This window comes from Lathyrus oleraceus, chromosome 1, assembly GCF_024323335.1.
Source record: "Lathyrus oleraceus cultivar Zhongwan6 chromosome 1, CAAS_Psat_ZW6_1.0, whole genome shotgun sequence".
Classification (NCBI taxonomy): Eukaryota; Viridiplantae; Streptophyta; class Magnoliopsida; order Fabales; family Fabaceae; genus Lathyrus; species Lathyrus oleraceus.
In genome coordinates, this window is record NC_066579.1 from 159,204,178 (window position 1) to 159,229,778 (window position 25,601).

General features: G+C 38.9%; 1 protein-coding gene and 2 non-coding genes across 3 annotated transcripts; 2 read left to right on the plus strand and 1 right to left on the minus strand.

The window, feature by feature from the left end:
- Positions 1–2,331: 2,331 nt before the first annotated feature.
- On the minus strand, positions 2,332–3,660 carry LOC127096960 (uncharacterized). The gene has a single exon (XM_051035489.1). It carries the CDS (start codon positions 3,658–3,660, stop codon positions 2,332–2,334), a length of 1,329 nt encoding a protein of 442 aa, XP_050891446.1.
- A 19,896-nt stretch (positions 3,661–23,556) lies between these two features.
- LOC127116764 (small nucleolar RNA Z199) lies at positions 23,557–23,641 on the plus strand. Its single transcript, XR_007801554.1, has one exon. It is a non-coding gene; the product is annotated as a small nucleolar RNA Z199 (small nucleolar RNA).
- Positions 23,642–23,711: 70 nt separating this feature from the next.
- On the plus strand, positions 23,712–23,786 carry LOC127116985 (small nucleolar RNA SNORD18). Its single transcript, XR_007801750.1, has one exon. It is a non-coding gene; the product is annotated as a small nucleolar RNA SNORD18 (small nucleolar RNA).
- The last annotated feature ends 1,815 nt before the right edge of the window (positions 23,787–25,601 follow it).

The window sequence follows — 25,601 nt, forward strand, 5'->3', positions numbered from 1 at the left end:
TATTGTTTGTACATTCAAAATATAATCGGGCGGTGAATGGGAGGTGGAAATTAGTTGGAGAAGTGATTACTGCCCCAACGTCATTGCCATGAACATTAGAAGCTCCATCAAAAACCATGGTCCATCGGAATCCAGGCTCGGGTCCTTTCTCGGGACCGGGGATGTTGCAATCCCTAATCAACATGATATCCTCGTTGGGGAATTCAAAACGCATAGACCGATAGTCCTTCAAGGGCTGTTGTGCAAGATAATCAGACAATATACTCCCTTTGATGGCCTTTTGAGTGACATGTTGGATATCATACTCGGTTAAAGCCATTTGCCATCGGGCTACTCTACCGGTTAGAGTCGGCTTCTCAAAGATGTATTTGACATGATCCATCTTAGAGATCAACAATGTCGTGTGAGTGAGCATGTACTGTCTTAAACGTTTGGCAACCCATGCTAGTGTGCAACAAGTCTTTTCAAGCATCGAATACTTACTCTCGCAATCAGTGAACTTCTTGCTCAAGTAGTATATTGCATGCTCTTTTCTACCAGTCTCGTCATGTTGGCCGAGGACACAACCCATTGATCCTTCGAGAACGGTGAGATACATGATTAATGGTCTACCAGGTACATGAGGCATCAATACAGGAGGTTCTTGCAAATATTCCTTTATTTTCTCAAATGCATCTTGGCAATCATCGTTCCAAATGATGGCTTGATCCTTTCAAAGAAGTTTGAAGATTGGATCACAAGTGGCAGTGAGGTGAGATATGAACCTAGCAACGTAGTTCAATCTACCTAGGAATCCTCGAACTTCCTTCTCGGTTTTGGGTGCAGGCATAGCTTGTATGGCCTTTACTTTCTCGGGATCTACTTTGATGCCACGTTGACTGACGATAAAACCTAGCAATTTGCCGGATCTTACCCCAAATGTGCATTTGTTGGGATTAAGCCTCAATTTGAACTTCCTCAGTCTCTCAAACAACTTTTCTAGATTGACTAGGTGTTCCTCTTCGGTTTGAGACTTAGCTATCATGTTGTCGATGTAGACCTCAATCTCTTTATGGATCATATCATGAAAGAGAGTCACCATGGCTTGTTGGTATGTGGCGCCGGTGTTCTTCAATCCAAAAGGCATCACCTTGTAGCAGAAGGTGCCCCATGGTGTTATGAAAGTGGTTTTCTCCATATCTTCTCGAGCCATGCAGATCTGGTTATAACCGGAGAAACCATCCATAAAAGAGAAAACAGAGAACTGAGAGGTATTATCTACTAGCACGTCAATGTGTGGTAGTGGAAGGTCATCTTTGGGATTTTCTCTATTTAGATCTATATAATCTATGCACATTCTTACTTTTCCATCCTTCTTAGGTACATGTACAATGTTAGTTATCCATTGAGGATAATTGGAGACCGCTAGGAAGCCAGCGTTGAGCTGCTTTTGTACCTCCTCCTTGATTTTCATAGCCATGTCGGGACGGGTCCTTCGTAGCTTTTGCTTTACTGGAGGACATTCTTCTTTAAGGGCAGATGGTGAACCACAATGTCAGTATCGAGGCTGAACATATCTTGGTATGACCATGCAAACACATCTTTGTATTCCTTCAAGAGCTCAATTAATTTTGCCTTCACCTCATCTTGTAGAGTGAAGCCGACTCGGACTTCTTTCGCTTCCTCATCTGTCCCAAGGTTAATCACTTCCACTGATTCTTCGTGCGGTTGGATGACTTTTTCCTCTTGCTTGAGCAGCCTTGCCAATTCTTCTGGAAGTTCGGCCTCTTCCTCACACTCTTCATCAGCTTGATTAATCGGGTTGTCAAAGTCATATGAGACCGTAATAGAATTGTCATTGGTGGTTGTCGAGGATGATCTGCATGATTTAAGGTCCACGCCTTTATTGGTATGAAAGAAAGGACGATTTGAAAAAAAAAATTAAAAAGAAAAAAAGAAAAATGCCATTTTGAAAAAGGTGAAATAAATAAATGAATGGCAAGGATCTCAAAATTGATTGCGAACATGAACCTTTTTCATTAATGATTAATAAGGAAATTTGATGAGGCCATACAAATGATTCCCCCATGCCTTGGGCTTGACATGGGTTCTTTTGATAAAAAGGAAGGAAAACAACATTGGGAATTACATTTCAATCAAGGTCACTTTAGGTATTTCAATCTCGGTCCGTTTGGTGGTACCCTTTCCATTAGTCTTTGTGAAGATCAGCCCAGCATCTTCTTCTTCCATGACACAGATATGGCTGTCATCAAGGTAACCAGCGCTTGAGAATTTTTCGGATAGCGGGAGCACTGATCCACTTGTAGCTATCAGCGCGGGCTTATTCAAATTCTAGGAGTTGTATCCTAAACCGGTACAGTTCTTGTTGGTATGAAGTTCAAGCAATCTTCCCCATCCTTGGGGGTGTCCATCATTTATGATTGTCAGGGCGTCTTTAAGAGATTCCATTGGAGATTTGGCATATTTTGATTCATCCCTTGCTGGGCAAACCATTTCAACATTGATAACTTCAAATGATTGGAATGGGATTTCCCTCATCTCCCATTCTCCTTTAACGTATCGGAAAGATGCGAGGTGACTTACCATAATGTCCTCCTCACCCTCGACAATAACTAGTTTATCATCAACTAAGAATTTCAATTTTTGGTGGAGCATTGAAGTGACTGCACTAGCTGAATGGATCCAAGGCCTCCCAAGCATACAACTGTAGGTTGGGTAGATATCCATTACGAAGAAAGTGATAAGGAAAGTATGGGGACCAATATTCATAGGAAAAATCACCTCACCGATCACAATCCTTCTAGTCCCATCAAATGCTCTTACTATAAGCTCACTCGACTTCATTACGAGTCCTTCAACAGTTAGTTTAGCAAAGGAACTCTTAGGTATCACATTGAGGGAAGGCCTAGTGTCCACCAAAACTCTTGATAGGACTGTGTCCCTACATTCAATAGAAATATGAAGAGCCTTGTTATGACTCCTCCCCTCGGAGGGAAGCTCTTCATCACTGAAACCCAAGCTTAAGCTAGTAGCGATATTGTTAACTACTCCTTCAAACTGACAAACAGAGATCTCTTGCGGTACGTGAGTTATCCTCAAATTTTTTACCAAAGCATCCCTATGGGCCTCCGAGCACATTAATAAAGACAACGTTGAGATCTTCGAGGGTGTCTGGTTAAGCTGATCAACTACCCGATAATCCCTCTTCTTGATAATGCGTAAGAACTCGTCTACTTCATTGGAAGGTGCAGGGTCTTGTCTTTGCTGAGCGCCATCAATTTGTTTGCCTTTGTCTAAAGTTGAAGGATTGGTAATTCTAATTGGAGTGGGTGTCGGCGCAAATATTCTCCCACTTCTCGTAATTCCGCCAGTGTTAGTGATATTGATCATTGGATCACTAGACTTCAACGGTTCTTCTTGAATCTTTTGACCATGAATGTAAACTGAGGTGTCATACATCCATGGGACTGCCTTGGTGTCAACATATGGGAATGGTGTGGGAACTGTTATTATGATTGGAGTAACAGGATTTGTCGACAGAGTTAACTGAGAGAAGTCATATGGAATTTGCAGATGAGGGACTTTGTTGTATGGTATCTCGAGGGTAGACACATCTTCCTTTATGGACGAGCAATCTACCACCAAGATCCCTTGGTCCATTAATTATTGTATGACAGACTTCAACGTTCTACATTGTTGCGGGTTAATCATACAATGTTCACAGTCATTACTACAAATGGGAAATGCATCATCCTTCATTAAAGCATTCTTGATCTCGATGAGTGGTGTTTTTAACTCGTCCACACAGGACACAAATCTCCTTCCATTGTCAACTTCCATCATATTCACGACTGAATTATTGTGAGGGGGCATCAGGTTGTTATTTACATTCGACCCCTTGGGGGCGAACGTAATTGCCTTAGAACCAATAAGATCTTGAACCTTTTACTTTAATGCTTTACAATTCTCGATCGAATGCCCAGGAGCTCCAGAATGAAATTCACAGCGGGCATTTGCATCATAACCGGGAGGAAGAACCACTGGTGGGGGTCCTAAATCCCTTAGTTGTACAAGTGATCCCCTCAATAAATATGGTAGAATGTGGCTATATGGCATGGGAACTATGTCAAATCTTCTCTCGGGCCTTCGCATCCTTTGTTATTGTTGTTGATACTGTAGTTGCTGACGTTGCGGTTGTTGTTGATACTGTTGTTGTTGTTGTTGTTGAGTTTGAGCAGGAATTGCAAATGGTTGTTGTTGACTTGGTTGGATGGGAGCTATGGAGGTTACTTATGGATAACTTGGATTTCTTGTTCGAATGATGGAGGTGGCATTGGTATCGCCTTCTCGTTTTTTACCGTAGGGAACAAAAGGTTTCTTCAATGCACTAGAAGTACGGGCATAATTTTAGATCTTTCCCATTTTAATCATATTTTCTATCCTTTCACCGTCTAATACCAGGTCAGAAAAGCCCGAAGAGGTGCTCCCTACCATTATGTCAAGGTATGGATCTTGCAGGTTACCCATAAACATGTCCATCAGTTCCCTTTCTAGCAATGGGGGTTGTACCCTAACAGCTAATTCCCTCCACCGTTGGGCATACTCTTTGAAGGACTCCTCAGACCTCTGAGTCAGATTTTACAACTGCGTGCGATTAGGTGCCATATCAGTGTTGTATTGATAATGCTTGAGGAATTCCTCGGCCATTTCCCTCCATGTGTGAATATGGTTGCCCTCAAGTTGCATATACCAATCCAAAGATGCCCCACTGATTGAATCTTGGAAAAATGCATTAAAAGTTGATCATCGCTAGAATAGACAACCATCTTTCGGCAGTATGCCCTAATGTGCATCATAGGGTCGCTATTTTCCTTATATTTTTCAAAGTCCGGAACTTTGAACTTGGCCAAAATGATGACCCCAGGTATCAAGCACATTTTTGCCGCCTCAAGGCCCAAAACATCAGTGTTCCCCATTGCCTTGAGCTTTTCCTCGATAGCGTTTATCTTCCTCTCCACTTCGTTGGTTGCTGAACCGAAGGCGTCATCCTGAGAAGCATCCCTTGGGCTGAAGAATGCATTGTGTTGGTCGTTTGTCTCAAAAACATGAGGATGAGGATTGTCGTTTGGAACACCGTCGGGTGCATTAATGTTAACTGGAGGATCAACTTGAGGAACTGGAGTCGGAGTCTCTACCGCTAGAGGGGTAGGAGGATTGATAGTACTGGCACATTGGTTCATTTCTTCTTGCATTTTTGCCATAACCTCTTGGCCTCTTGCGACTGCTTGAATAATCTCCATCAACTGCCGCATTTGGGACCGCATCTAGGATACTTCTTCCTGAAGGACAACTTGGTTCTCTTGAAGTTGCTCCATGACAGCTTATCAATGTCCTCGCATATCGTATCGAAAAGTCAGCTTTGGAGAGTGGTTCTGGTCAGAAAAAGGGTGGATGGATGAGTTTTTTATGTTTTTGTGTTTCGAAAGATGCAAATGATGCATGCATGTTTTTTTTATGTTAAAGCAAAGCTCTTTTAGTTATTCGTGTTTATTCATTGCAAAAACTACTTGATGATTCACATTCACAATCATAAATAAAGGAAAACACAATAGAGAAAATCACAACTTTCATTCATCCTTTGAAGGGAAAATAGACTGCAATACATGGAAGTTGCAAAATGCAAGTAATGGAAGCAAATAAACCAACTAGATATCCACCCTAAAAGTGACCCCTTGAGACTTGCGGAGAGCCTCAATGTCGGTGATGAGTTCGGCCATCGTTCTTTTGCAAAACTTGACGAAGTGGTAGACCTCTTCAGGGGTATTATCTGGGCACATAATCAAATCTGCATCCTTCAACTTATCGGGAAAGTCTTGAAGGGCATAGTTAGTTAATACCGTCATGTTGGTGTACTTGTCCCTCCATTCTTCGTAAAGGGCTTGGAGATTATGGATGATTTCGTCCCTTTGACCAATGGCAGCTTCGAATCCATGGCAACGCTCATCTGAATGTCTGCAGTTGTTTTGCAACTCTACATAGGCTTGGTTATATATTCCCCTCTTCAAGTTCTTGATTTTCTTGCAAGCTCGTCCAAGGTTGAACTGCTCACGCATGAAGCTTTAGTGAATCTTTTCTTTCTCTAGTTGCTCCTTGGCTAGAAAGTCCTTATACTCTTTTAGAGTGCCTCTTAGTTTGAGAATCTGGGCCTCGTAATCTTCCTTCGCTTCTTTCTTCATGGAATTAGACCTATCGATAACATTTTCAAGGTCCTTGATGATTCGGGACGCTCGATCCAAATCTTTGTTGCGGAAGTCTAGCTCAGAATTAACTCCTTGTAGAGCTCCACCAACCCAAACTCTTTGTCCCTCGGCTAATCGGAGCCTTTTCTTGCTATCTTAAAATTTTTCACAGACTTGCTTACCCTTATCCTCGAAGACGTGGTTACGTTCCTGTTGGTGTAAGCCCTAGAGGCCAATACATTTTGGTACTTGTATCGAATAATAAAAGGCATTCTCTTTACTATGGTTGATTAATAAAGTCCCTGGAATAGATAGTCCGTTTAATGTATTAAGTGTGACTTAATCATGAGAACACATTAAACATAAGGACACTATTCCTAAAGTATCCGTAGTCGAGCTTTAGTGTGAAGTGGGATAACATTAAAGCATTAAGACTATTATGTTTGTAGACTGATGATCACATCTCATGGATCATGGATAAAGAGTTATCAAGTCTTAAACATAGGTATGAATATTAGGAGTAATATTTATACCGGATTGACCCGCTATGAGAATACTATATAGAAAGTTATGCAAGGTGTCATAAGTTATTCTCATGGTGATAATAGTGTATTCCACTCTTCGACCTGAAACCACTATGGACCCTAGATGTAGAGTCGAGTGCTTTATTGCTGATCCAACATTGTCCGTAACTGGATAACTGTAGGTGTTTAATTGGCTGCATTATATGGTAAAACACTAGATGGGTACTAATGTCTTGACTGATGTCATGACATGTACGTGTGACTACATAGTAGTTACTGCAGGACTAGCTAACACAGGATTTATTGAATGTCAAACTGGATGCTGTGACATTCATACCTGTCAACAGATACTAAGGAATAGAACAACAGAAGTTCTGTTAGAACTTAGTATCTAAGTGCAGTCTGGTTATCAAGGAAGAACCAGACCTGGCACAAGGCCTACTGACTGAATGTCAAACTGGATGTTATGACATTCATCATTGAAAGCAGCTGCTGAAGATTAGACAGAGTGGTGGTCTGTTATACTTCAGCATGTAACTTAGTTTGTTCTTCAAGAGAATAACAGAACTAACTTAAGGCCAAATGTGTAAATGTTAAGTTGAACACTTTGACATTTATTAATGTAAGCTGTTACTGTAGTATGGTCATTTTGATCATGTACAGGTCAGCAAAATTGTACAGTCTGTTTTCTGGAAAAACAGACTCAGCATATGGACCTTGATGTCAAGCTGAATGTCGTGACATTCATGCCTGACAGCATATGCTATATTGTAGGTTGTTTAGTTTTCTGTTTCAGCTTTTTCTCAGGCTATTCTTTAGGGATTCAACAGCTGAGAGAAAATCCAGGAAATCAACAACCAAGCTACATTCAATGAACCTAACAAATAGCCTATTTGTTAGTAACCTAAATGTTGAATTTATGGGAACTTGAGTGACCTTAAATTCAGGAGAATACAGGTGCAAAAGCCCAGGTGCTGCAATATAAAAAGGAAGGCGTTCCTTCATTCAGTTTCAGGGATTTTGAGGCGTGAAGATTAAGTGTGTCCATCATACTTCACTGCTGTATTTTTGTGAGTCTAGTATTAGACGTATCTTGTAAGCCAAGCCATTATCAAGTAGATGATTGCTTTGGCATAGGGTGTTCATTGAGTTGTAAGTGTTGTGTCACTCAAAGCTTTTAAGCGTGAGTGCTGTGTATCTTGATTTAAGCTGTGAAGCATAATCAAGAGTTGTTTTTGAAGTGTGACTTCAAAGTGTCTTTAATATCACTGAGGTGATTGAGGGGGAGTGAGTAGGAACTCTGATCTTAGGTTAAGATTGAAATTGCATTGGGTAGGGATTAAGTGATAAGTTGTAAACGGGTGAGTTTAGCTTTGAATTGATACTACTAATAGTGGATTTCCTCCCTGGCTTGGTAGCCCCCAGATATAGGTCATGTTGGACTGAACTGGGTGAACAATTACTTGTGTTATTTACTGCACTTAGTGTTAAGTTCTGCATAATCCCTGTCTGTGCAGAATTGGATGTCATAACAACCAGTGTGACATCCAAAGTCTGATAACTAGAATTTCAATTGGCATCAGAGCAGGCACCCTGCCTGTGAATTTCTGGGTGAGATCTAGGGAAGTTACTTTCTAGTACCATGGACAAGGATTTAGGACACTCAAACAGACCACCCATGTTGGATGGATCTAATTATGATGACTGGAAGCCTCGTATGATAGCCTTCTTAAGGTCTCTAGACAGCAAAGTCTGGAGAGCTGTCAACAAAGGATGGGAACATCCAATGAGGATAGGTGAAGATGGAGCCAGTGTGCAAATTCCTGAAGAAGAGTGGGACAAGGAGTAAGAGGCGTTAGCTCTTGGAAATTCCAAGGCCTTGAATGCATTGTTCAATGGAATCAGCAAGAACATCTTCAGGCTGGTACACCACTGTGAACTAGCTAAGGAAGTTTGGGATACCCTCAAGGTAACTCATGAAGGTACTTCCAAGGTAAAGATGTCCAAACTTCAGATGCTGACCACCAAGTTTGAAAATCTGAGGATGAAAGAGGATGAGACTATTCATGACTTTCACATGAATATTCTTGAAATTGCAAACACCTCTGGTGGACTAGGTGAGAAAATGGCTGAAGAGAAACTTGTAAGAAAGATTCTCAGGTCCTTTCCTAAGAGATTTGCTATGAAGGTCACAGCCATAGAGGAGGCGCAGGACATATGCAACATGAAGGTGGATGAGCTCATTGGTTCCCTCCAAACCTTTGAAATGGGCTTGGGTGAGTATGCTGAGAAGAAGAACAAAAGCATAGCTTTTGTATCTAATGCTGAAGAGGAGTCAGAAGCAGGATATACTGGAGGTGATGAAAGTATATCAGAAGCCTTGGCCATGCTTGGGAGGCAGTTCAACAAGTTCGTGAAGAAGATTGATCAAAGAGGTAGATCTAATGTCAAGAACATCCCGTCTGACATTAAGAAAAGATCAACTTCTGATGAGAAGTTCAACCATGGCAAGGGGATCCAGTGTCATGGTTGTGAAGGGTATGGACACGTCAGAGCTGAATGCCCTACTTACCTCAAATTGCAAAATAAGGGGCTAGCTATCACATGGTCTGAAGGAGATTCTGAAAGTGAATCTGAAGGAGAATCTGCCAAACATGTCACTGCACTAACCAGTGTTTGTGCCTCTGATGATGACTCAAGTGCAGATGAACTGTCTTTTGATGAACTTGCTGCAGCCTATAAGAAGCTGTGTTCCACCAGTGCAGAGGTGCGTGCACAAGGAGAAAAGCAGAAGAAACTCATCAAGGAACTGGAAGATGAGAGACAAAAGCAACTGTGTGTCATAGAGGGTCTAAATGGTGAAATAGCCCTGCTGACCTCCAAGCTGAACCAGATGACTAAATCCATCAGAATGATGAATAAGGGGACTGACACCTTGGAAGAGATTCTCAAGGTGGGACAGCAATCTGGAACCAAATCTGGCCTAGGATTTGGGAAAAGATCCTCAACCGAACACAAACGCCCAAAGGCTAAAGTTCATGAGTACAAGCAGAAGTCAAAGCCAATGTCTCAACATCGAGGATCTAGGATGAATGATCATCAGAAGAGGAAATACCAGGATTGGAGGTGTCACCACTGTGGTAGGCTTGGACATATAAAAGCCTTCTGCTACTGGATTCTTGGTTTCCCTAACAGAGCCTCGCATGTCAGACCTAAGCACAAAACACATAAGCGATGTGTTCCCATTAAGAAGCAACAATGGTATGCTAGGATAGCACACACTGCTCTAAGGGCCTCTTCCAGAGAAGACTGGTACTTTGACAGTGGATGCTCAAGACATATGACTGGTATGGAAAATCTACTGGTAGATATTCAACCTCACACTACCAGCTTTTTGACCTTTGGTGATGGTGCCAAAGGAAAAATAAGAGGTGTGGGCAAACTGGACTGTTCTGGAGTGCCAAAACTGAATAATGTGCTGTTAGTAAGAGGACTAACTGCAAACCTCATCAGCATAAGTCAGCTGTGTGATCAAGGTTTTCATGTTCAGTTTACTAAGGAGCTGTGCATTGTGACAAATGGTGACAATCAGGAAGTTATGAGAGGAACCAGGTCCAAAGACAACTGCTACCTGTGGGAACCTGAACTCTCTAACCTTTCCACAACATGCCCCTCAGCCAAGGAAGAACAGGAGGTGAAGTTGTGGCATAGAAGACTGGGACATCTCCACTTACGGGGAATGAAGAAGATCATATCCAAGGAAGCAGTCAGAGGAATTCCAAAGCTTCTGATTGATGAAGGAAGAGTCTGTGGAGAATGCCAGGTGGGCAAGCAAACCAAGATGTCACACCCGAAGCTGGGACATTCCACAACCTCCAGAGTTCTGGAATTGTTACACATGGACCTAATGGGACCTATGCAGGTTGAAAGTCTTGGTGGAAAGAAGTATGCTTACGTGGTGGTTGATGACCATTCCAGATACACGTGGATAAACTTCATCAGAGAGAAGTCAGATACATTTGATGTCTTCAAAGATCTGTGTATAAGACTTCAAAGGGAAAAGGACAGTTGTGTGGTCCGGATTAGAAGTGATCATGGGACGGAGTTCAAGAATTCCAAGTTTGATGAGTTTTGCTCGTCTGAAGGAATAAGCCATGAGTTCTCCTCTCCTATAACTCCTCAGCAGAATGGAATAGTTGAAAGAAAAAATAGAACTATTCAAGAATCTGCCAGAGCAATGATTCATGCAAAGAAGCTCCCTATGCACTTTTGGGCTGAAGCAATGAACACCGCGTGCTATGTTCACAACAGAGTCACCTTGAGAAAAGGAACCTCCTCCACTCTGTATGAAATATGGAAGGGCAGAAAACCCACTGTGAAGTACTTTCATATTTTTGGAAGTAAATGCTACATTCTCACAGATCGTGAACAGAGAAGGAAGCTAGATCCCAAAAGTGATGAAGGCGTATTTCTGGGATACTCCACTAACAGCAGGGCCTACAGAGTGTTCAACTACAGGACCAATGTCCTGATGGAATCCATAAATGTCATTATGGATGATAAAGAGGAAGGAACCGATGTCATGGAGGATGTTGAAACATTCATTGACAGTCCAACTGACAGTCCAGTCAAGTCTGAAGAAGTACAGGAACCTCCTCCTGAATGTGAAGTAGATGCAACCACCAAAGTGCCATCTATCAGAATTCAGAAAGACCACCCTAAGGATCTTATCATAGGGGATCCCACCAGTGGTGTAACTACCAGGTCAAGAGGAATAAACTCAAATTCCTGCTTTGTTTCCAAGGTTGAACCAAAGAATGTGAAAGAAGCCCTGACTGATGAATACTGGATCATTGCCATGCAAGAGGAACTCGAGCAGTTCACAAGGCATGAAGTATGGGAGCTAGTTCCAAGACCTGAAGGGTCCAACATCATTGGTACCAAGTGGATCTACAAAAACAAATCTGATGAGAAAGGAGTAATTACTAGAAATAAAGCAAGACTAGTAGCTCAAGGATACACTCAAGTTGAAGGGGTAGACTTTGATGAGACATTTGCTCCTGTGGCTAGACTTGAGTCCATCAGATTGCTGTTGGGGGTAGCTTGCATCCTGAAGTTTAAGCTATTCCAAATGGATGTGAAGAGTGCATTCTTGAATGGCTACCTGAATGAAGAAGTCTATGTGGAACAATCCAAAGGGTTCTGTGATCCTAACCAACCTGAGCATGTATACAAGTTGAAGAAAGCCTTGTATGGGTTGAAGCAAGCACCCAGAGCTTGGTATGAAAGGTTAACCGAATTTCTGACCTCAAATGGATACAGAAAGGGTGGCATAGATAAAACCCTGTTTGTGAAGGATGAAGAAGGCAAAATCATGATAGCTCAAATCTATGTTGATGATATAGTCTTTGGTGGAATGTCAGAACAAATGGTTAAAAAATTTGTTCACCAGATGCAGTCTGAGTTTGAAATGAGTCTAGTGGGAGAACTGACCTATTTCCTTGGAATGCAAGTAAACCAAATGGAGGACTCTATGTTTCTCTCCCAAAGCAAGTATGCCAAGAACATAGTTAAGAAGTTTGGTATGGATAATGCCAGGCACAAGAGGACTCCTGCTCCTACTCATCTAAAGTTAACCAAAGATGATGGAGGGCCTAGTGTTGATCAATGCCTGTACAGAAGCATGATAGGTAGTCTGCTGTATCTAACTGCAAGTAAACCTGACATTTCTTATGCAGTTGGAGTGTGTGCCAGATACCAAGCAGAGTCCAAGGTGAGCCACTTGAATCAAGTCAAAAGGATTCTCAAGTACATCAATGGGACGTGTGACTATGGGATGCTGTATTCACATGGGTCTGAGCCTGTCCTATCTGGGTACTGTGATGCTGATTGGGCTGGAAGTGCTGATGACAGAAAAAGCACATCAGGTGGATGTTTCTTCTTAGGAGAAAACCTCATATCATGGTTCAGCAAGAAGCAGAATTGTGTCTCTCTGTCCACTGCAGAGGCTGAATACATAGTTGCTGGAAGCAGTTGCTCCCAACTAGTTTGGATGAAACAGATGCTCACTGAGTACAATGTCCTTCAAAATGTCATGACATTGTTCTGTGATAATCTTAGTGCCATCAATATCTCCAAGAATCCCATCCAACACAGCAGGACCAAACATATTGACATTAGGCACCACTCCATCAGAGATCTGGTGGAAGACAAGGTGATCACTTTGGAACATGTAGCCACGGATCTTCAACTGGCTGACATATTTACAAAGGCTCTGGATGCTACTCAGTTTGAAAACTTAAGGAGCAAACTGGGAATATGTCTCTCTGAGACCTTATAGCAACCACTGATGTTGGGAATAAATTGTTTAATATCTCTGTCTATTAAACAATTTGTACTAAGTTATGATTGGGCACCAGATCATAGCTATGCTACTTGTAACAAGGGTGGATACAAGAGGGTAAGGAGACACCCTACTGTGAGAAGGTCAATGTACCTGCAGGAGTTCAAGGATGCTGTTCATGCAGGAGTGGTTCTGGACGTCAGAAACAAAATCAGGGCATCTGATATGGTGGTACCTACTGTAAAGCAGAAGTGGGTGAGTACTTGATCGAAGCTGTGAAGCAAGATCAAGGGGATGTTAACTTGGTTGAAACTGTGAAGTAAAACCAAGTCTGGAACTCTGTCATTGTGCTCTGGCTATGTTGTTGGCTTTGGCAACATTTTTGTCAAAAAGGGGGAGTAATAACCACCACCACTACCCCTGACAAACAGAGTGGGTCTCTACAACAGACTCTCATGACAGATCTGAAGATTCCCTCCCCTGTAGCAACTGTGTGTGTGCTGCTGTGTGAAGTTGTTATTTAACTTCCATGTGTGTGAGTGTGCTGCCACTCTGAGTGTATTAGCTAGTATTATTTCCTGCTAGGTGTGTGATTCCGCTGCCATGAACTTTGTTATGGGGATCAAAGTGTTTTAGCCAAAAATTTGCCAAAGGGGGAGTTTGTAGGTGTTTAATTGACTGCATTATATGGTAAAACACTAGATGGGTACTAATGTCTTGACTGATGTCATGACATGTACGTGTGACTACATAGTAGTTACTGCAGGACTAGCTAACACAGGATTTATTGAATGTCAAACTGGATGCTGTGACATTCATACCTGTCAACAGATACTAAGGAATAGAACAGCAGAAGTTCTGTTAGAACTTAGTATCTAAGTGCAGTCTGGTTATCAAGGAAGAACCAGACCTGGCACAAGGCCTACTGACTGAATGTCAAACTGGATGTTATGACATTCATCATTGAAAGCAGCTGCTGAAGATTAGACAGAGTGGTGGTCTGTTATACTTCAGCATGTAACTTAGTTTGTTCTTCAAGAGAATAACAGAACTAACTTAAGGCCAAATGTGTAAATGTTAAGTTGAACACTTTGACATTTATTAATGTAAGCTGTTACTGTAGTATGGTCATTTTGATCATGTACAGGTCAGCAAAATTGTACAGTCTGTTTTCTGGAAAAACAGACTCAGCATATGGACCTTGATGTCAAGCTGAATGTCGTGACATTCATGCCTGACAGCATATGCTATATTGTAGGTTGTTCAGTTTTCTGTTTCAGCTTTTTCTCAGGCTATTCTTTAGGGATTCAACAGCTGAGAGAAAATCCAGGAAATCAACAACCAAGCTACATTCAATGAACCTAACAAATAGCCTATTTGTTAGTAACCTAAATGTTGAATTTATGGGAACTTGAGTGACCTTAAATTCAGGAGAATACAGGTGCAAAAGCCCAGGTGCTGCAATATAAAAAGGAAGGCGTTCCTTCATTCAGTTTCAGGGATTTTAGGCGTGAAGATTAAGTGTGTCCATCATACTTCACTGCTGTATTTTTGTGAGTCTAGTATTAGACGTATCTTGTAAGCCAAGCCATTATCAAGTAGATGATTGCTTTGGCATAGGGTGTTCATTGAGTTGTAAGTGTTGTGTCACTCAAAGCTTTTAAGCGTGAGTGCTGTGTATCTTGATTTAAGCTGTGAAGCATAATCAAGAGTTGTTTTTGAAGTGTGACTTCAAAGTGTCTTTAATATCACTGAGGTGATTGAGGGGGAGTGAGTAGGAACTCTGATCTTAGGTTAAGATTGAAATTGCATTGGGTGGGGATTAAGTGATAAGTTGTAAACGGGTGAGTTTAGCTTTGAATTGATACTACTAATAGTGGATTTCCTCCCCGGCTTGGTAGCCCCCAGATGTAGGTCATGTTGGACTGAACTAGGTGAACAATTACTTGTGTTATTTACTGCACTTACTGTTAAGTTCTGCATAATCCCTGTCTGTGCAGAATTGGATGTCATAACAACCAGTGTGACATCCAAAGTCTGATAACTAGAATTTCAATAACCATAAAGACAGTTGATGGGTACTCCACAAAGCATGCTGAGGGACATGAGTGTCCTAGATGGAATTTGCTCATCCTGCATAACAGGATAAATGTCTATGGGCCCAATATTGAACTGGACAAGGGTGACACGGTCTATACCTTGTGTTCAATATAGACATAAGGGCAAAGGGGTAATTATACACATAATTATTATCACAGAAGGTTTTGTCAGATCACTTGACATTTTCGTGTCTTGGGTAGCAGTGATGTGTTGCTAGATACCGCTCACTGTTTATTATGTTAAATACGTGATTTAATATAATTGCCAACGTCACGAAAACCTACAGGGTCACACACAAAGGACGGATTGATGAGAGATAGAGTAACTAAGGAATACCGTAAGGTACGGTGCCCTTAAGTGAATTATAGAACATCGTAAGGTACGTTGTACTTGAGTAGAATACGAAATATGGTAAGGTACCATGGGCTTAAGTGATTTTGGGCATATTATAAGATATGGGCCAAAATACACTTAAGTTCGCTTTTTAGCTTGAAGCCCACACAAGTGGTTCTATAAATAGAACCCTTGTGCAGAAGCAAAAATTAGCGGTTGCATTATTTTCGTTTTCTCTCTCTCTCTCTCTCACTCAAAGCCTTCATTCGTACCAGCTAACACTAAGATTGAAGGAATCCGTTCGTGTGGACTGAGTAGAGACGTTGTCATCGTTCAACGTTCGTGATCGATCCGTGGATCTGCATCAAAGGTTTTGATCGTCACAAGAGATCTGCACCAAAGGTTTCAACCGTCACAAGAGGTAAATATTCTATCACTGATCATGACCATTCGTAAGGATCTCTAAAGGAGAAAATTTTAATTTCCGCTGCGTTTTGGACCGCAATTCTCCTTCAGTTCCTTGGCACGATTGAGTTAGACTCGTAGTTGAGTGTTTTCCAACTCGAGCTCTTTGATTTGACTGGTAAGTTTGTCCATGTCCTCTTGTAGGATAGGATCGGGCTCGGGCTCGGGCATCAACGAGAATGAAGAAGGATAAAAAAGAAACGCCATCTTAACAATCCTAACCCTCTCTTTTACCAACACATAGTAGGGTTCCTTGGCTAGGATGTTTTTCTTACCCCATTCTTGGTCAATACGGACTATGCTTGTCCAATCCTTTCACACTCTTTTCGCATTTGAATCAAGCGGATCCATGGTATTGATGACAAATGGAATGAAATCTCTTTCCTTGGGAGGACTAGTCATGGCGTACCCTAGTTGTCTCTTAAGTATAGCGGGGTTGTAGTTGATGCAACCTTGCGTTCGTATTAAGGGTACGTCAGATAACTCTCCACATCTTGCGATGACGTCCTTTGCATCCCATTCCCTCTTGTAACATAGAATTGAGTTGGCAGAGAGAGATGCGAACCTTTACGGCCATGTCAGTTTGTTTTCGGTGAAGGGTCCACTTTGAGGCATGTGGGCCCTCATCCAAAGATGTAGCATAGAAACACAACAAAGGAAAATACCTCCCTCCTTCTCATGCCTTGTATGGAAGGTATGGTAGAAATCGACAAGTAAAAAAGGCACCAGATTCTTTGTTAAAAAGACTTCAACTACTAACTGATCCACAAACTTGTCCATATTTTGGAAGAGGACAATTCCATGAATCAAAAGTGTCAAGGTTGCACTACAGAAGTCGGGTATTTTTAATCATTTCCTAAGCATGGGCTTCTAGGAACTTTTGGGTTAAACCTTTGACGGATCCTTTAACGCCCCAATTATCCACTAGCTTGTTGGCGCTGATACCCAAGGTGAGTGAGAGCTCGGTCAAACAGAAGCCTTCTTCCAACTTCGGGAAAAGGGTTGTATTCTTTGATTGGTCGATTGAGGAGTCTCTCGAGGTCTTCCAAGGTTGGAGAGATTTGGAAGTCGGGGAAAGTGAAACATCTTAAAGGGACGTCATAGTATTGGGACATTGTAGTGATAGCACCATAGTCAACCTTCTCGGTTAGAAGATTTACGATATTCTCAAAATTGGCTCTAAACTTGTTGTCTTTGAGAGCTACGACCTTTGAATAGAGGATCTTTAATGAACTGATGTCGGGACTCTTGAAACGGAAAGTAGAAGTGCTTTTCCTTGTTGAAGTATCCATGATTGTGTCGGAAAATAGTCTTGTAATTCTACGTCCGAACAAACGAAAATTTTAAGAGCTTTGCTTATTATTTTGATGATGAATGAATGTATGAATGAATGATTGGTTTATTATTTCTACGTGATTTTAGGCATGAGTTCATAGTTTTGGACCATCGTGATGAAGCATGGAGTTAATAATGACTGCTTAGTAAACCAAGGTTCTCGCTTTGTGTGATCTAAGGCTTTTGGAAAATTGGGTGTGAGACACTGCCCCTAGAGTCATGGACTTCCTTGACTGTCAGCCGCTTATGTCAAGTTACTTACCAGGCGACTGCTCCATCAAAGTCATATACTCTAAGTGAGATCTTCGTATCGACCCTTACGAGGAAGGCACCTTAGTGGCCTATACTATGTGACCATCGGTCTAGGCTAACCATAGTTTTAAAGGTTCTAAAAGGGGTCTTAGGGTCTTTGACTCTTAGTAAAAGAAAAGATGCTTACGTCGAAAGCACGACGATCATCAATCCCCTTAAGAGAATCTACCACTAAGTGAGGTTCTTGTACGACCCTAACGAGGAAGGCACCTCGTGGATCAATACTACTCAACCTCTCCTATCTCAAGCAAAACTCTCAGACTCGGGTAGGGAGTCCTTCACACAAGGTTTTTTCTTTGCAATAATTATTGCTTCCAAAAATTCTTCGTCACAAAACCAAAGTTTCGGACCAACAGGTAAGCAAAGAAAATATATACAGATTAGCAACAAACGCAATATATACAGAAAAAGAATAGATAATAGATAAGTCTCTACGTATGTAAAAGAGAAACAACCCAAACTAGGCTAGACTTACTTAGGGAATTTTGGTGTCCCCAGTAGGGTCGCCAATTGTTGCTATCGGGATTTCACGATAACAAAGCCGGGACTAAAGAGATGCCAAAGAGAGGCAAATTCAGAAGAGTCGTCACCGAATTTTATTTAGTTTACCTCTATCGGAGAGGAGAGGGGAAATAGTCGATAAAACCCTCGGAAAGGAGACGCGCACGAGAAACGCTAAAAGAGAATAAGGAATCGGTCTCACAATCGAGAATTGGGTTCGGAAGTCGGTTATGTAAGGGGAAGGTATTGGCACCCCTTACGTCCATGGTACTCTATGGGAACCATTTAGGTTGTTTTACATACATGAGATTTATCTATCATTGTTTTATTTTCAAAAGAAAGTGTGTAGAAAAAAGGGGGTGTTTTTGTTATTATAGTACTCGCCAAGGATTTAGGCTCTTGTGTCTACGTATCACTCATTCGGGGATGAGGAATCAGAGCTCCATAGTTCGGAGTAGAAAATGTTTGTGTGTTGGTTGATTTTACCTTTGAGAAAAGGGCTTTCGGGATGATGCCCTAAGGCACACAAAAATGAGTTTGATGAGTTATATTATTTTTACCTTGAATAAGGGTTTTATGAAATGAGTGTTTGTGATTATATCGTACTAAAGTCTATGGGCGAAGGTGATTGTTCTAGATAACAAGTCAAACGTCTTGCGTCCAAAATAATCAGAGTAAGGATAAGAATGCTCCATTCTTACTCATTCTCCACCACTTAAGGCTCGTGGCGCACAATAATAATCGTAATTATTAAGTATTTTTGAATTTGGTTATGAAAATGCCACTTGGCGTTGAATCAAGGGTTTGTTTTATTTGATTATGAAATTTGGCTTATGCAACATGAATGCAAAGTAACCAACAAGAAATTAAAGGGTCTCATTGTAAGGTAGCCCAAGAGAAAACATTTTGTGTGCGAAAGTGACCTAAGCTAAACAAAGGATAATGGTCTTACAAACATGTCCCCCTAAGGTGGTGCAATGATGCCATTCTTACAACATGAATGTAAGTTACAAATAAAACCCAACATTTACAAAGTATCACAAAGATAAGGAAAAGACCTCCAAGCAAGGGTCCTAAAATGAAATCCTCTAAGTCCAAGTTGATTAAGAATGGAATGAATATTTTTATCTTATTATTTTATCATATTTTTGTTGTTTTTAATGTTTGATGACAATAAAATAAATAACAAGTAAATAAACATGTATGATGAATTTGTACAATGATGATGATGATGAGTACTTTAATATAAATTACAAGGTAATGACATAAAAGTAAATTACAAGATAAAGAAACAATATCACAATAATAATGGTTAGTGAATATAAATGATATAAAACAAATATAAGTCAATAATACCAAAATCACAATAAGAAAGGTTAATGATAAACAAAATTAATGAAGTATAATTAGTGGTTAGTAACATGTACAAAAATGAATATTTCTTAAGACTATTTTCCTAGGCCAAAAAGATTTAAAATATGACACATTAAGGGATAACTTATCATTGATGCAAAGTATTGAAGATGATTAAAAAATCAACTAACAATAGTTTTGTAACAAAGAAAGTTATGCAATCTTAAGTCTATCTATTAATATTTTTAAAGAGTGATTTGTTCTTTTTCTTTTATTTTTACTCCTCTTTTATTTAGCAAGATAATAAGGTAGTAAATAAATTAACATAATGTAAATGATATAGTTAGACAACAATAAACGTAAACATAAAATACTTGAAATAAAGTGAAGAATAAAATAAATTGCAAAAATAAAATAAAATAAAGTGCAATAATATAAATGTTAGAAGTTAGAAGTTAGTGAACATAAACATAAAGTAAATGAAATAAAATGAACAAAAAAATAAATTGCACGGAATTAAAGTGCAATAATATAAATGTTAGGAGTTAGTAATGAGTAGTTAGTAACAATAAGCAAATGGATTAGCAAGTTAATGTAAAAACATGGTTTCATCTATGCATCAAATGACCCAAATATGGTTAAAATAGAGACAATCTATCAATGCCTCAAAGTATCATGAATGATCTATTGATCAACTATTAATAGGATTGAAACATTGAAGGTTTAACCAACTGTAAACAACCATGGTCATGATCTAATAAACCTCATCAACCAAACAAATACAATAACAAGTCTACAATAAAAGTAAATGATAACACACACAAAGCAACCATAAAAAGGTGAACAAAAAGATAGTAAGAGTAAAAAATCTAAAAAAAAAGTGAGTAAACCAAAGTTAATAATTTTTGCAAGCATGAATCTAAACCATCTCAAAAGACCAACCAAGAACAAGCAACCGTTTTTAATCAAAAAACAGAACCAAAAAGTTTAAAAGTTTAAGCTAAAATCATTACCCAAAAAATGTGAAAAAAGGTAGGTTGAAATGGTGTTGAGCTTGAATGTGAAGCAAGGGGTTTGGGATTAAAATATTTGTGGTGAAAGTTTAGTAAATGGGCCGAGTTATGAGTGTTAGAGAGTGAGAAATTTTGAGGAAAAATTGTGAAACGGAAAAAGATTGGTGGGGGTGACTTTTGGGAGAGAAAGATTTTGGTTTTGATTTAGGTTTGGAGAAGAGGGGGGGGGGGGGGGGGGTGAATGATATATTTTCAAAAATTTTGGGGGCTAGAAAGCATGAAAAATGAGGAGGAATAGTGCATCTATTTATAGGGAAAGCAAGTGGGTAAGTGGGGGGAACCAAAATGTATTTTATGCAAAAAAAAGACTTATTTTTGCTGTCTGCGTAGTGGAAATCGATTTACCCAATTGGGTAAATTGATTTCTCTCTCTTTTTTTAAATCCATGCCTTGAGCCCATGCAATATGCATTTGGTTATGAATGTTAATGTAATTATGATGATGGAGCAATGAATGTATGTATGTGTAATATGATCATAAATCTAATGAAAGTTGTTTGGGGATAGGGTAAATTTTGGGGTATGACAGTGTCTATATGACATCATCTACAATCAGCGTATTACTCCGCCTGCACTCCTGAAGACCTTCTGCATATGAACGTATGACCCTCCATCTCGTGGCATATTAGGAGACAATGATAGGAACATGAACACACTTTTCACAAAATGTTTGATAAATAATAGCAAAATAAATAAAACATAATAAATATTCATATATGAAATAGACTCATATAACCAGCAAGCTGCCTCGTCTCAAAGACAGTCGCATCTCCAAGGGCGGTACATAGTACCGTCAAAGCAGCACACCGCATGCCTTAACGACATACTTAAACTCAGAAAATAGAAAGATGTATCTGGCATCGATGTATACACGAGACTTATCCGATAGGATAATACATCTTACCAGATGTAACATATATACCCTTGCGGTCGCCTCATACATAGAGTGTTCCACCAGTGTATTATACATCTTCCGGAGCCAAGAGAGATGAAAGTGAAACCCCTTGTTAAACCTGAACTCCTCAATGACTATGGCCATGGTAAACCCCAAGTACTACTAATTCGTAATACATGCAGGCTCCTAGTTAATGAGAGAAACAGTGAAGGAGTTACCTGCAAGGGAGATATGGAAGAGGTACAAGACATCATCCATGGTAATCGTCATCTCACCAAATGGAATATGAAATGATAATGTATTTTTATGCCATCGTTTAAGCAACATAGAAAATAGTGAAACGTCAATCATGTTTAACGAACATGCCTCCAACAAAAGCATATCAACGTCAACAACAATCAGTCTGACCTCACAAGATATATGGACATCTGCGAATTTCTTCAAGTTTGCCCCATGGATAGGAACCTTCAATTGTAGACGGTCTTGTAACAATTAAAGTATAAACCATCAATTTATTTCAATTAAGCAGTAATAAATAAATAAAAATAAATAAAATATTTATACATCTCCATGCCATAGTCTAAATGCCACATGATCGAGATACGCGATGAGCAACGTACTATCACTAGACGCTTTAGGGAAGACCTCGCCTATTTGTACTGATGGCTCCATATCATCCTGAACCATCACCTTAGTCTCAGTCTGAGCATCCATACTCATGTCAACCTAATCAACCACCTTTATGTCAGTATGAGCCTACACATCTGTGTCAGCCTGAGCATCGGTCTTAGTCTTTATATCCTCTTGAGCAGTTTTCTGCACATCATCAACAACAACATCAGGCTTTGCATCAAGATCTTTACCTCTTTCAATTCTACCTCCTTTACGCTGAAGATTACAGGGTGCGTGTGACTGCTCAGCCATCCTCCTCTTATGAGAATTGGTGGAAACTACTCTATCCACCCGAATATGTGAATCCTTCCCGTCATCTACCCTACACGAGAGTTCTCTGCATCCATTATGTCGTTCGTCTAGAAGCAATTGTGTCGTCTCGTCCTCACTACAAAATAAAAATAAATATGAACTACCAAAAATTATAAAAATCCATAGATAAACACGACTTTATCAAAAAAATTGAAAATTTCGGCTACCAACAATTTCTTCTATCGGAATTTTTGAAAATTTGGTACATATGTATGCAACTTTACGTAACATTTCAAAGATGCTGATAAAAATTCATGTTGCTTTACCAAAATTTTCAAAAAATCTAGTATTAGTGCATGTAAACTATGAGATTTTGCATGACATTTCGAAAATACCGGTAAAAATTTATCGTTTTCCTAAAAATGCGGTAAAAATCTTAAATTTCCGCTAAAAATTTGAAGTTTTAACAAAAAAAGGAACTTGTAAAAATTTGGTAGAAAATTTGAAAAATACGGTAAATTACACATTGCTAAATGATTTATGATTTTTTTATAACTAAAAGATATTATTGTAAAAACTTAATATCCTTTTTAGTCTCATATGTTAAATTCAAGTTCATTTTGTTCCCTTGACATAAAAATTGTTTATATTGATCTTTTAATTTTTAAAAATATATTATATTATTATTTTTTACCTAATTAACAATAAAAAGACTCAAAAATTAATCGCTAATTAAACAAAAATAATTAAATAATACATTTTGAAGATTTAAGAACTAATATAATTTTTTTTTAGTTAATTGACAAAATTGAATTGCGAAATTAAGATACTAGACTAAAAAATTATTAACTCGTAAATAAAAAAACTTAGGGGGTGCGCTTCATAAAAGTTTAGGGTGACGGGACAAAAACTCAAGAGAGTACGTTCCTCTTGACTGTATTATGGTTCATAGGCCCAATTTCAGTTTTCGATTTTTAGGGTTTTGGTTTTCTGGAAACAATCAACTATGTTTATAAATTCACTCACAGCATCTCCAATCCATTCACTCTATCAATCAATCGGCTTCTGTGATTTTCTCTCATTCATTCTCTTTAAGTTTCTCCTCCATCTTTTCATCGTAGTTCTTGTTAGTTCTTACTATGTTATTACATTATTGTTTCAATCATGTGATGAGAAAATAAAAACTGCAACAATATGATGGATTTGGTCCATGATTCCTAATATTTATATACAACTCTGATGATTTCACTTTGTTTATTTGTCTAATTGTTTTTATTTTCTAATAACAAATTCTGTTTTGATTTGAAACAAAAGAGAGACATGATGATGTTTACATTGGTCCGTGTTTCTGATTCACCGTGACCGACAACCTTTTCCAATTTCTGATCTCTCTTACAAACTATTTTCATGTTTTTTTTAATAGTGACGGGAGATTTCCGATGAATCTCAGTACTAATTGGGAGCATACGGATTAATGTTTGCATAGTTCTCAAGTAACTGTCATAAATCAATGTTTTTGGTGTTGATGGCGCCACCGTAAATGGTGGCGTTTCCGCCGGATTTGTCTCATATTCCATTGCCTTGTGTAGCAGCGTCGCTGCGTTTACCATTTGGGATTGGCCATGACACATACATTTCTGCTTTTTTTTATTTTTTATTTTTATTTTTAATAAAAAATATGTAAAAATAATAATTCATTTTATTGAAATGGTGTTTTTATTTTTAATCGTTTTAATTTCATGTACGATATTTGAGCACAACTTTATTTTTTTAAACCTCTTTTGTAGTAATATTTCTGCACTCACCTTAACTTAGATACATAGTATTTAGATATTTTAAAATGTTATATCACTATTTTTCAATTTAAAAATCTAAGGCAAAATTAAGGCTATTGGTTTTAAAATAGAGACTAATTTTATAAATATTTAATAATAGTAGACAATAGTTGATTAGTTCAGTGGTGCTGGAAATGGCTCATGAATCATATTAATCACTTCATATTGATAATGAAAGTAAAAAAATAGACAAAATGGACATCGGAAAATATATTTACACATTGAGACATTCATCTAACAAATTTCTCTTTTACTTTTAAAATAGTAATATAATTCAATAAATTTGAACATTTTAATTATTTTGATTAAATGTCACTATTTCAATTTTTAAGAATATAATTAAACAAAAAATTGGTTTTTAAAGATATAATTTGATACATTGTAATGTATTATACTAAATTATAATTGTATAAATTCACATAATTAAAATTTACACTTAAAATTGAGTGAATTTATAGAATTTTTTACTTAACGACCCACTTTTTAATTTTTTTTTTTTAAATAATCCATTTTTTAAATTATTTCTCAAACTACTTTGAAGATGTGGTATCACATGGTGCTAATCGGTGTTTGTGTCTTAGGTTTTAAAGGAGATGTTAATTGATTTGACATTTATGTATGTTGTGTAATTTTTTTTGAAAAACAATAAATGTAAGAGTAAATTGTCATACAACATACGATCATAGGTTTCGATGATGACAAATTACCACCATGGATGAATCGGCATTGTCGATTCCACTTTTACAAAACAAATGCAACGTATCACCTATCATATCCTTTTTTACACTCATCTAGACTGTTATATTTCATACAACATATGTGGATAAAATGTGGCCATGACAAAATGCATAAAAACCACAAAAATCTGATTTTTTGCAAATGTGCAGGGTTTGAGTCGATCATAGGGGTCAGCGCATGAACCACGGGTTAGCGCACAAAATGCTTGCGTCGACCGTAGGGATCAGCGCATGAACCACGGGTCAGCGCACAAAAAGCTTGCGTCGACCTATGGTCGACGCATACTGATGCATTTTTTAGTTTGTCCAAAACTGCAGGCCATGCGTCGACGCATAGTCCTGCTATGGTCGACCGTTCGTGCGTAATTTCAGTTTTTAATGTTTTCCACTCTGTTTGAAAAGCTGTTAAATTTAGTTGGTTGGTTGGTTACTATATATAGAAGTTTTAGCTACTTGTATCAACTAACATTTTGATAATTTTGATTCAAGTGTTCAAAGAACAAGAAAAAGTGAAATAGGTGTCCAAGATTCTTCATCTTCATCTTCAACATCTCACAACACATCAACTACACACAACCATTTTTGAAGTGCTTTGTGATTGGTTAAAGGTGATAAGGTTCGAAGTCGTGATTG

Bases quoted from the DNA above. Each gene is read 5' to 3' on its own strand.
- LOC127096960 (XM_051035489.1), bottom strand. From the start codon at position 3,660: ATGGACCAAGGGATCTTGGTGGTAGATTGCTCGTCCATAAAGGAAGAT.